Consider the following 11580-nt stretch of genomic DNA (forward strand, 5'->3'; position numbering starts at 1 on the left):
AAGATGGGAGAGATGCTATTAAACTAATTTCAGAACTATTTCACCATCTTTTCCAAAGGCAGTAGGCACTGGGTCTGGACTTGCAACAGCATGGCAGCTGGCTGGCCTCAGGGCACACCTCACTCAACCTCAGAACAGGTGAGAGAAACACTTACTGCCCATCACAGACAGCCCTATTCTGTGATAACACACTCACAAAGGGCCCTTTACTGCTCTATTGTGTGGTAGTGATTTTATCCAACCGAAAGCAGCGCCTGTTGTCAAATCCGGAGAGCCACGTGATAACTCCATATAGACTTCAGATGAAGGTATAAGGAATCTTCACGCCCACCAGGTGCTTTGTCATATGAGGTGATGGATGCACTCAAAAAAAAATGTCATCCATTTTTTTCTTTCCTAGAGCATATTAGGTTTACATATTAGGTTAAAGAGCCAGGTAAATCCCCACTATGGACACAATGCAATGGCTGCTAATTCTGTAATTTGATAACACAGTTCACATATTGAGACTGATACACCATAGTCTTTTGTTACGAGTATGGTGGCAAAATAGCAAAGTATCCAACTGTGCTTTGACAAGAAATTCAGTGCAGTCACATGAGACAGTAAAAACATGACTGGCAGGATATTAGCATCTCATTCTTAAAGAAAAGAAGCTGAGAAGTGCAAAAACCAAATTATTGAAATACATGTAGATATGTATTTAAAACATCTTGCTCAAATGAGTCAGCTTCTTTAAGAAAAAAAGACCATATATACACAGCAAGTGGCATCTATTAATTTCTAGCCCAAACCAATTTTCTTTACAATAGTTATGCAAATGACCATCTGTGAAATATGAAGTCTATCTTGTCAAAAGGGGGAAATCTATTCCTTTAGCATGTTTTAAATTCCCAGGGCCACAGTGATGTATTTTTGCCACCTACTGGTCAGAAACAACGACAATGAGTATGGCAATATGATATTCAACAGTAGAGGGCAGTGAACACTGACATTTCTAGAGTCACCAGAAAAAGCAAAGTCCCCAAACAGGTACATGAAATTAAATGGCAAATTACAATTACTAATGATTTTTTTAATTTATGTAACAAGACAAACATTCAACTCAAAGCATTTTGCAGTAGATATTTACATTGGAAAGAGGAAGAAACGCCTAAATACACAAAGTGGGAAAATAAAGAATCGCATTATATATTTCTTTTTTAACCACTAGAGGACATTTCAAAAGGGTAATACTGAGGAAAATCGTGAATGACTTTCAGGGCTTCATTGTACAGCTCCAAATCTGAAGAGAGCAAATGACAACAGAATGAATGATCTGAGAAACACAGTGTTGTTGGCATATTAGTGGATATTCACAGTGAGATTAGTTTACCAAAGGTGATTGCTCTTTCATCCCTGAACAGGTTGTATGCTGCAGCCATAATCGTTCCTTTGTTTGACACGATGCCAATAACTTCCACAACTCCACTCAGTTCTTCTTCCAACTAGAAGAGGAAAACGGTAAATAAACATAGATAAACGGTTTTGTCACTCTGTTTATTTGTATTTTATCTGAAAGTTTTATCATAACGTGCAGATTGGGTGGATGCTTGTGTTAAAACACAAACTGTTCCAGTATCTGCGCAACAGGGACACTTACAGGCTCTTTAAGTTCAACTGATGCCGTCTTTCCTTCTCCATCTGACAACGTGAACGCCTTTCCAGTTGGGTGAACCTGTTAAAACGAACAAACAAACAAACAAAAACAGAATCGCCAGCCCATGTACCTCGTTAGTTAACCAAGTCTATTTCCAGGGATGGGCCCCTAATGTTAGCTAGACAGCTATATAATCCAGACATATGGAATAAAATGAAGCTAGTTTAGCTAATTGCTTTTTCACTCCAGTTACATTAGCTACATTACCTAGATTAAATGCTTGATCTGATAAAAATGACTTTCTTTAGAGAACCAGTTTAAGCCAAAATGTTTAGTCTATTCTGAACTTAAAATAACAACCTTGTTAGCAAGATAATATATCTTATTGTAGACAAAGCTCCAGCTGGCTATATCTTACCTTTTCCACCCGTCCAATGAAACAGACTGGCCGGTTGGCGTACTGAACAAGCATAGATGCATTAACTCTCGTTTTTGGCGACTCAAATACGCCTGTCATTTTGAGGATTTACAGAAAGAACTTGTGATGGACACAAAATTAAGTCGGAAATCTCAAGCTGCTGAAATGAGGGACAATAATCGCGCGCGCGAAATATCTCGGTCACTTATGACATAGACGTACTTCCGCAGACGTATTTCCGTAGAGGTCGTCGATGTAAACGTTTCGCAAGAAACAAATTCTCAGTTATCGTTCCTTCAAGTTTTCAGCCTCCATTTAATTAGTTTGATTAATTAATTATTTTTATTTATTTATCGATCGATATATTTCTTTGAATTGTGTAGCATACCTCGATACATCGGCAACTTCTCATCTTATATGTTGAATGAACTGAGTGCTTTCATTTATTTTACACAAGGTTTAGGTTTGTTTGTTGCATTTCAAATTATTTAACATGAAAATGTATTTTTTTCTTATATACTTTGCACAACATAAAATTAAATAGACACAATAAGAAACACGCTGTTTTGGTTTCCTTACTTATCTTGCTCCCTAACCCAGTTCCCACTCGAGCCAACAAGGCTGCACCAGGCTGACTTGTAAACAAAACTCAAGCAAGTTTTTTGCTAGTGATCTTCCTTCACGGTCTCCTTAGTATTAAACCTGAAAACAGCTAGTTATCCGTGGAAGTGTAGTCAATAACGCATACGCCAGTCGTATGTCACTGGCTGTGTTTAACTAGCAACTTATCTAATTACATCTAGTTCATGTCCATTTATTTGTTGTTTTGGATAGCTACGCTAGCTAGTTAGCTGGTTTAACGCAAACCACAGTAAGTAGCTAGCTAGCTAGCTAATTGGTAAAATTGCTAAAATATGTTAACTAACAACCTGATGTCGCTGCTTTTCTGTTTTCTGCTATAGACTTACTCATATAGGTTATACTTTGGAAAGTTGTACATTATAGAAGTCACATGTCTATGCGGGTGGCTAACACTTTATTTGCTACAAGCTAGGGTTAACTTGCAATTATATTCTTCTGCTAGAGCAAAATGTTAAGTTTCTTGGGACTTCGGAAGGACTCAAAGAAATCACCGTCAGAGAGAGAAAGCGACGGATTTGTCTTTATTGGTGAGTTGTATGACAGACCGAGAGCCGTCTGACACTTAGAAAATAAGACCGTTGACACGGAGTCATGTTTGGCTTTCTAGCAAATTAAGCTTTCTAAGATATATAGTTAGCTGGCTGGCTGACTAGCTATTAATAATGCAGCGCTCCTCCTCTTTCTTTATCCTGTGAACAGATTATATGTGTATGTTTTTGTTTTGCGATTTTTGATATAATAAGCTTTTAATATGGTTCCTTCCTTTGCTGGATTGTATTAATATTATAGTTTTACCCCAGCAATACGTAACTGGCCAAAAGAGGGCAACACAGTAATGCTTAGTGAATCTGCAACGAAGACGTAATCTATTGAGGTAATTTATACCTCAAATAAAATAGGATGTGTCAATTTCGTATTTTTAAAGACTCCATTCTCCTGGTTCTGTTATTGTGTGTGTGTGTGTGTGTGTATATATATATATATATATATATATATATATATATATATATATATATATATATATATATATATAAGCTCCATATGATACAGCAAAAAGCTGATTAGCTTTTACCAAGCCATAGCTGACTACCAAGTTCTCTTAGAGTCGACGTGAAACTCTGTATATCCCTGAAAGTTGAAACTCCAAATAATGAAAAGACTGATATAGGAATTGTCTCCTATTTTCTATCCCTCCTGTCTTCTAAAAAGTGACAATTTTCTTTTCATCCTGTGGCTTCAGTTTTGGCAGCTCAGTGAGGAGCAGACACAGATGGTCGGGGGTCATTTGTGTATCTTGGCTAAAGCTGTGATTTTAAAAGCCAAAAGTTTCTTCCACATGAATGCAACATACTGACTTCGTCCACAGACATTTGCGGGCATGATTTTCCAGACACCAATTAAATCCACTCTTGGACTAATTTGCGCTGTCTGGTGGGACTCTGCTGAAAATCTTCTCTGGTGTAGGATATAGACATGATCCGTCACAGCTGACCAGCAATCTGTGTGATTCATTAATCAGTTTGCCTGTTGGGTATGACTAGCACAATCACTGGGAAAATACTGCTGATACAACAGTCTAACCCCAGCTATGCCCTTAAAAATATTATGACTTAGCTATGACAGTCTCTTCCCTCTTCCATAAAATATACAGAAACTGCCTAATTTATGCTGCTGTATTTCATAGTGTTTGCTTCCTTCTGGATATTCGGTAAGATTTTGGATTTTATATTGTACATGAAACACTCAAGCTGTGTAAAAGTTTTATTCAGATTTAAATGTGACTGTCATTAACTGTCAATTATCAGACACATAGTATGTAGGTCAAACCCAGATCTATATATTTAAGTGAGTCTGTGATGATGGTTCAAATTGGTGACAGCCTGGGATTCCTATGGAAAGATTAAATGGTATTAAGGTAGACAGCATCAAATTAATGGATTATTAGCAGAATAGAGGGAGGGGTGAATGTCTGGAACAAGGTTTATTTGTGGTTTTTCATCCCAAACCTAGATTTTGACATTTAGGCTGGTGATGCAATGAAATTCACCCAGGGTGACAACAAAAAAGAAAGCTAAAGAAATGGTAAATGGTAGGTAGTTAATGTTTGTTAGAGGTCAAGGAATAACCTGTGTAATTCAGTCTGACATAGATTACATTCATCCCTGTACTGTTATTCCCAATTAGGAAATGGGCTTGATAGAAAAAAGTTCCAGTGTTCCCAAGAGACCTTTAGGAGAATGTTCATTTTGCTCTTTGTCACGCCAAAAGAATTACATCTGCTCATGTGTTTTCTTTCTTCACATTTGGCTCACTGTTCAGGGAAATGTGATGAGTAAGGATTAGGCTTTTTTGCTTGAGCTATCAGTGAAACGATCATGGCCAATCAGGCTTTGAGTCCTTAAAGACGGGGCTTTGTGAAGGGCCTGCAGCTGACACTTTCAAGAGGAAGGACTCTTATAGCCACAGAAAACTGCTGTACTCACGAGCAGCTGCACCTCTTCTGAGGTTTCACTTGTATCTTGCTTTCTTCCTCTGTACTCTCGATATTACTGAGCCTCTTCAGTGTAAAACCAGCAAGTTTCTGCTTAGTTTTGTTGTGGTCTTAAAGACTCAAAACTTAACTGGGGGTTTTGAATGTTAGCCAGTAATGAGACAATACCCACTTGTGTCCAGCTTTATGAGAGGTCTGTGTATATTTCCAAAAAAACAGTCTGAGATTTAAGAACTTTAAATATGATGTTTAGTCAATTCGTCCTGTATTTAAATATCATAACACTCCTTTGTACTAAAAACAGAGCCAAGATTTTCTTGTCATTCTAATTCTGGATTAGCCCAAAGACCCAAGATGGACATTTGAACTTTTTTCAGGTTAACTTGACTGTTTTTATTAAAGGCTAAATATTTAGTTACTCTACGCCAAAATAACTCTTTTTTTTTTTTTTTTTTTTTTTTTTTTTTAAACTTTGCTCTTTATCAAGCTGCATTGGTCCTAAGCCAGTGGTTATGTTTATGTTTTCGTGTATTTAATGGGTTTTCCCTCTCTCTCTCCTGAAGGGTTTACAAAACAGGAGAGGCTAGACTTTAGCACGCAATGTTTAGATGTAGGGCTGCGGAGGGTCTTTGGTGGTTAAGGCTGGAGACGAGGCCAGGCTAAATGTGCTGACAGTATGTAAAGAGGAGAATATAGACGAGGCTTACTTTACATTGCATTATTTATCCAGGCAGTAGATACCTTTCACTTTGGGGTAAGACATTCCTTACCAATAATGTTGCAGTACTAAAGAAACTGTGCTTGCAAAGTTTGTAAAGCATCATAGCCAGGGGGTCACTTTAGGTCCTTGCTGCTATACTACGTTAGCCTTTAGGAGCCCGCTGTCTGTCAGCATACTAACAGTTGTGCAGATGTATATTTTGTAGCTTGGTGCACAGAAAGTATGGGCTGTACAATTTGAATAATTTTGCCACACCCTACATTGTTTGCTCTGGCCTGACTCGGCCATGACTTTGAGAAAATGAGCACTTAATCCTGGAGCGGTGTCGCCTGATACATCATAAAGCCGTTTGCCTCGCTTCATAGGAGACGCATGTTTTCTGCAACCATGGACACCAGAGTTTGGCGTGTTACTCGTTGCGAGGTATTGTGGTGAGATCAAAAGCTCACCACAGATAATTGCTAGGCCCCAAGCAGTGGGCTATGTAAGAGTGTGAGAAGCCCCCAGAGGATAGTTGTGTGCTTGGCAAAGCACTAGGAGAAATAAAACATAGACTCAACAAAGAAGTCCAAATGTATGATGCTCAGTAGTGGCGGGGTGGGGTAAAATTTGGTCTTGTTTTCCTCTCTCACCATCCCAGAATAAACCAATTCTGAAAGTACAAGTGTTATTTTGTGAATGTTTATGCTGCATTGTGAAAAACACTCTTCAAGAATATCTTTGGAAAAAGGACTTTTGGATAAAAGGATATTTTGGATGTAATTTTGTTTTTAAGATTTCAGAGGATAATGTGTGCATGGATGGGGTATAATTTGCAGTTTTCTTGCCAGCACTGGGCTCATGGAATGGGAAGGTTGTTGTATGTTATTTGAATGTATTGATGTTTTCTTGAAACTGCCACTGTGAATTGTGTTTGTAAGTACCCAGGAGAGCTAATGCTTTGGAATCCATTAATGTGATCAGATAACACTTTATTAATTGCAGATAATCCACATTATTGACTCAGCTCTTTTGAAGAAAAGAGACTAACACAGCTCTTTTGAATGACTAAAGATTAGATCTTCAACAAATCTGCCCACCTTGTTTTAACATTGTTTGCAAGTCTTACAGCAATTTAAAAAGATGAAATGTTAAATTGGCTAATTCAAACAGAAAGTAATAAAATTAGTTCATAACTTCGAGTTGTAGACAAGGATAGTCCAGATTCAGGACTGGCATACTCCAGGACTGTCAACTGTCAGCAGCATTTAGTCCTTAAACAAATCCATACACCTTCCATATCATTGTCACTTTCTGTCAGTACTTGACAACTTTAGTAGCACAATGTAAATGTAAATTATGGTGTTTTATGTTTTTTGCATTTCACTGTTTGTACTGATCGAGATTCTCCTGCATTTTAGGGGAGACTACTGAGGAACAGAGACAAAAAGTTAAGGCTGTTAACACTGTGCAACCCTCCACTAATGTCATCGTGCAGCCTTCAAAGGTGAGTTTCATTCATGCTTTCATGTCAAATAACCCAGGTTAGGTTTTACCAAAATTGAAAAAAAAAAGCAGGTATTTATTAACTTGCGGTTGAGCAAATGTCCTATGTGACTGAGTGTGCCATATCTTTAATTTGATCAAATTACAAATGACTTTAAATATCAGTAATAAGGAAGGGCTTAGTTGGAAGGACTGATTTTCTCTGCTTACATGCAGTGTGCAGTGCCCTCATGTGAAAGTGCAGCATTGCTGCTGGGCTCAGTGGCCCCTGGAACCAAGTGGACAAGCTCGTGAGGCCTTTCAGTTCTGCTGGCCTATTGTGTGGTCAGCAGGTACTGGACTCGGTCTGGGCTGGGCCCAGGGGCCAACACATGTCGCACTGTTATTCACATTATTCCCCTGCACTGCTTCCACAGCAATATGGCTAAAGAAAGGTGGACGCTTTGCATGAATGTTCACAATTTGTCCATCTATGCGGTGGGGTTTTATCAAAGCCTTTACTCTGTGCCTTTTGTTCAAATTATGAGGTTTTTTGCAAGATGCTGCAAAACAAGGGTATGTGTTGGTGTATGTGCATGTGTGTGTGTGCGCACGTGTGTGTATGGCAGTGTGGCACTGAATAGTGTAACAGATTGTCCAAGGCACCATGTGCCACAGGAAATAGAAGTATAAACCATCCCACCAGATTTACATTAACCTGTATCATGCATTCAGCTGTATAAAAACCTCATCAGTAACTGCTTAAATTCAGGCTGTTTAAACATTGTTTAAGCTCCAAATTTACCATTACCTTGTCTGATTTACGAAGCCTCCACCTGTTGGTTATCGATAGATTGGTTGGTTAATTGACTAAATTAATGAATGCAGATTTTTGCAGTGGTCCAATATTTCCATGATTGGGCTATACTGATTGGATGAATGTATTGCAGATGCATGTAAACAAAACTAGCCAACCATGGGAATGGCAGGTAATTCACACCAATACATTGGTATGGTACTATAGCAAGTGGTAAAAGGTGCCCCAGTGAGGGATGTACTGTCTCTGTTAACTGCAGAGAAACTGACATTTCCTGCATCTTTTCTGCATTGAGTATAACATTTTGACCTTAACTGCATACACAGCAATAGTACTGCCTGTATGTGTTTGGAGGGGTCTAAATATATTAAAACAAGCCACAGGGAAAACGGTCATGCAGCAATATATAATGCATATGTTTGTGTATTGTCATGTTTAAGGCATAACAACAGGAAACAGGTTAAATTCTTCTGAAACCAAAGACACAATAATTGACCAAGGCATCCTGCATCCACACAGTATAAGCCTGGTTTGTGGACAGTCACTCTTTTTATTTAGTGACTTTTTTACTGGTCTAAATGGGTGTGAATAGCAAATTTAACATGATGGTCTTTTTTCCCCAAATTTTTCAAACTTTTTGAAGGAGATAAAGATGCACATATGAATTTAGACAGCTGTTGCGTTCTACAGATCGTAGATAAACTGTGCTTCCTTTATGCATAAAATCTACGCGTTGAAAGTATCTAAAGAAAAAAATACGACAGTGCAGAATTGAGAGGCTCAGCTGCTATAGCTGGGCTGCAGGCATGTCTATAGGCAGGCTTGGTATACAAGCGTTTCCTTCCGTGGGTTGGTGATGGGCTTATTTGAATCTGCTGTGCCACGAAACCTCACCAAGTTCAGACTGGCTTTCCACTCTAAGCCCTGAGAGAACATTTCTCGACCTATTTGTGAACACCAGTTACAAGAGGGAAAAAAAAAAGAAAACACTGAATATAGACAGACCTGAAACAAACAAGGGGATATAGATGATGGTGATAAGTGTACAAAGGCCTTTCTGATATCTTCATACAATGGATAGTGTAAGATCACTCGTGACTCATGAACCATTCTGTAATTTTTAGGGCCACTTCCAGTAAAATCACACAGAATGGCTTCCCACTTCATTATTTATCATCAGTTAATATTCTATTGTATATTGTAAAAGTACTCTCCCCCCCACTTGACACCATTACTACGCTGATTTCTGCGAAAAACTGAGCCTCTACTAGTTAGATTTTGTGCACCTTTTTTGTTTCAGCAGTTTTTCCAGGTACAGATAAGAATAGTCTTGATAATTGCATGTCTATCAGCATGGTTGCAATTTCAACCACCATTATAAATATAAGGGGACCCATTATTTACAGTTTTCCAAAGCAGGAGATGCATTTCCTTTTTTCATTTTACACCCTTGAAGACCTTTTAGAAGTTCTGTGTTGCTACAACACATCACTTGAGAGAAAATCTAGAGACCAGCTGCAAACTCTGCACCATGTCACAGTGGCCAGTGTCTCTTCTTTTTAACCCCCTTGTTTTGTGTAGTCTTCCCATGCAGGTCAGAGCAGCCCTGCCGAGACCATCCAGCCAACCTCAGAGGCCCTGCCCTCCAGAACCACTGCAGAGCCACAGGGAGTGGAGGCAGTCCCAGCTCTGTCTGAGCTTCTCGGAGATATCCCTTTCACCTTAGCGCCACATGTCCTGGCCATGCAAGCCGGCGTGCCTCTCATCCCAGAGTTCGTCCTGCCCCGAGACGTCAATGAAACCCTGGCCAGCTTCTGTTATGACTTCACTCTGGAGAACTCGGTGCTCCGTGAACCATGATCGTTGCCTTAAACGCTCACCTAAAGAGTGAGACGCAAGCAGTTTTCAGTCAGAAGAATATAATGCTTAGCTCCCCAGTGGTTTAAGGTTTCAACTGCTAACATCGAGGAGTTTTGCTGTGTGTATTCTCAGCTGTATGCAAAGATGTCTTTGAGATGAAGGATGTTAGTATCTTAGTAAGATTTTGTGGTTTTTTTTTTAATGGATAGCTGAATTTTTTACATTTAAATTTGTTATATGATAAAACTATGTGCAATAAGGGGAGTGGGAGCAGTTTCAAATGTAAGCCTTTTAAGAGACAGTGTAATGTCTCAAGAGCAGTTAATGTTATATACAAACTGCTGTAAATGTACTGTCATACCTTACTGTAAAATGTCATCCATGCGCTTGAGCTTGTTGATAACTCATTTATTTCTCTGCAATTCTTGATCACACATAAACAGAAAAGGCCTCTTGCAGAAATATTGTGGCAATAAATTACCTTGTTCAGCGGTGCATGTTTTTAACTTTTATTTGAGGTTGGAGACCATGAACATGCCTCAATAAACAGCACTAAAACACTTGAAAGCACTAGTGCCCATGCAAAAAAACACCACCTCTTTTTCGCACAGTTTGCCTTGTTATGTTATTGGCATCGCTTGCTGTGTTATATCATGTCTTCCTTCATGTGTGAATGTATTTTGAATTTCAAGGTGGTTATTGGATTTGTTCAAGAGCTTGGCATCAAGAATAGAATGTCTCCCAGAGAGCAAAGGAGCAGGTTTTTTTGTCTTACGAGAAAACACCCAGATGAATGTGGCAACATTTATTTAGTTGAATATGCAATAGTATTTCAGTATAAGTGGCTGGATTTTAATATAGAGCATGCTGCTAATTACAAGTTGCACTCTGAAAATGAAAGACTTCCGCTTGCCTTAGCTACTTCAATACTTGGTTTGTGGCAACCATTTCTTATCCTTATATCTGGGAATTTCCTTTGTGGTGTGACCATATTACAACTATGAAAATTATTTTGAAAAACATCTCCTCTAGAAGTGAATCCCACTGTTTAATTTGTATATCTCGCTCTTCCCCTAGTCAACAGCTTCAGAATTATCTTGAGTTTTCCTCTACAATTTTCTTTGATATTATATTTTACTCATATAATAGGACTTTTTAAAATTTTGTTTATATATCTGTAATGCACCATAAAATCACACGAATTAGCCTTTTGCTCTCCACATTACATTTTTATGATGTACACGTGTATAAAAGTCGGAATGTGCTTTCAACTGTTCAATATTATTTATCCTGAGTTATGAGAATATGCCTGTGCTTCTAACCTTTGGACACTATAGAGTACAATCTCCCATGATTAATTGATGTGTGCATGCTAAACTTAGTAACTGAACCAAATAAGATGTCATCAACCCCATGACTGTTAACCAATTTATTTTGTTGGATCCAAAATGTCTCAATAAAGTCTTTTCTCAGCGTTTGTGACGGATAATATAACGGTTTTATGTATCACTTTCAAAGGAGATCTGTT

General features: G+C 38.5%; 2 protein-coding genes across 2 annotated transcripts; one reads left to right on the forward strand and one right to left on the reverse strand.

Annotated features, from left to right (window-relative positions):
* Positions 1-1054: 1054 nt before the first annotated feature.
* Positions 1055-2289, reverse strand: rpa3 (replication protein A3). The gene is made up of 4 exons (XM_027023358.3): positions 2058-2289; positions 1643-1717; positions 1376-1487; positions 1055-1285 (listed from the first exon to the last, which is right to left on the reverse strand). The coding sequence occupies exons 1-4, from the start codon at positions 2154-2156 to the stop codon at positions 1203-1205; spliced, it is 369 nt and encodes a 122-aa protein (XP_026879159.1). The 5' UTR covers positions 2157-2289; the 3' UTR covers positions 1055-1202.
* Positions 2290-2679: 390 nt separating this feature from the next.
* On the forward strand, positions 2680-11529 carry umad1 (UBAP1-MVB12-associated (UMA) domain containing 1). Its single transcript, XM_027023367.3, has 4 exons — positions 2680-2928; positions 3142-3226; positions 7312-7397; positions 9774-11529. The coding sequence occupies exons 2-4, from the start codon at positions 3148-3150 to the stop codon at positions 10050-10052; spliced, it is 444 nt and encodes a 147-aa protein (XP_026879168.2). The 5' UTR covers positions 2680-2928; positions 3142-3147; the 3' UTR covers positions 10053-11529.
* The last annotated feature ends 51 nt before the right edge of the window (positions 11530-11580 follow it).

The sequence above is a fragment of the Electrophorus electricus genome, chromosome 2 (assembly GCF_041902795.1).
Source record: "Electrophorus electricus isolate QZ-2024a chromosome 2, ASM4190279v1, whole genome shotgun sequence".
Classification (NCBI taxonomy): Eukaryota; Metazoa; Chordata; class Actinopteri; order Gymnotiformes; family Gymnotidae; genus Electrophorus; species Electrophorus electricus.

Bases quoted from the DNA above. Each gene is read 5' to 3' on its own strand.
- rpa3 (XM_027023358.3), bottom strand. From the start codon at position 2,156: ATGACAGGCGTATTTGAGTCGCCAAAAACGAGAGTTAATGCATCTATG. The intron at 1,718-2,057 runs GTAAGATATAGC...TCGTTTTAACAG, and splicing joins TCATTGGACGGGTGGAAAAG to GTTCACCCAACTGGAAAGGC. The intron at 1,488-1,642 runs GTAAGTGTCCCT...TTCCTCTTCTAG, and splicing joins CAGTTGAACTTAAAGAGCCT to TTGGAAGAAGAACTGAGTGG.
- umad1 (XM_027023367.3), top strand. From the start codon at position 3,148: ATGTTAAGTTTCTTGGGACTTCGGAAGGACTCAAAGAAATCACCGTCA. The intron at 3,227-7,311 runs GTGAGTTGTATG...CCTGCATTTTAG, and splicing joins CGACGGATTTGTCTTTATTG to GGGAGACTACTGAGGAACAG. The intron at 7,398-9,773 runs GTGAGTTTCATT...TGTTTTGTGTAG, and splicing joins TCATCGTGCAGCCTTCAAAG to TCTTCCCATGCAGGTCAGAG.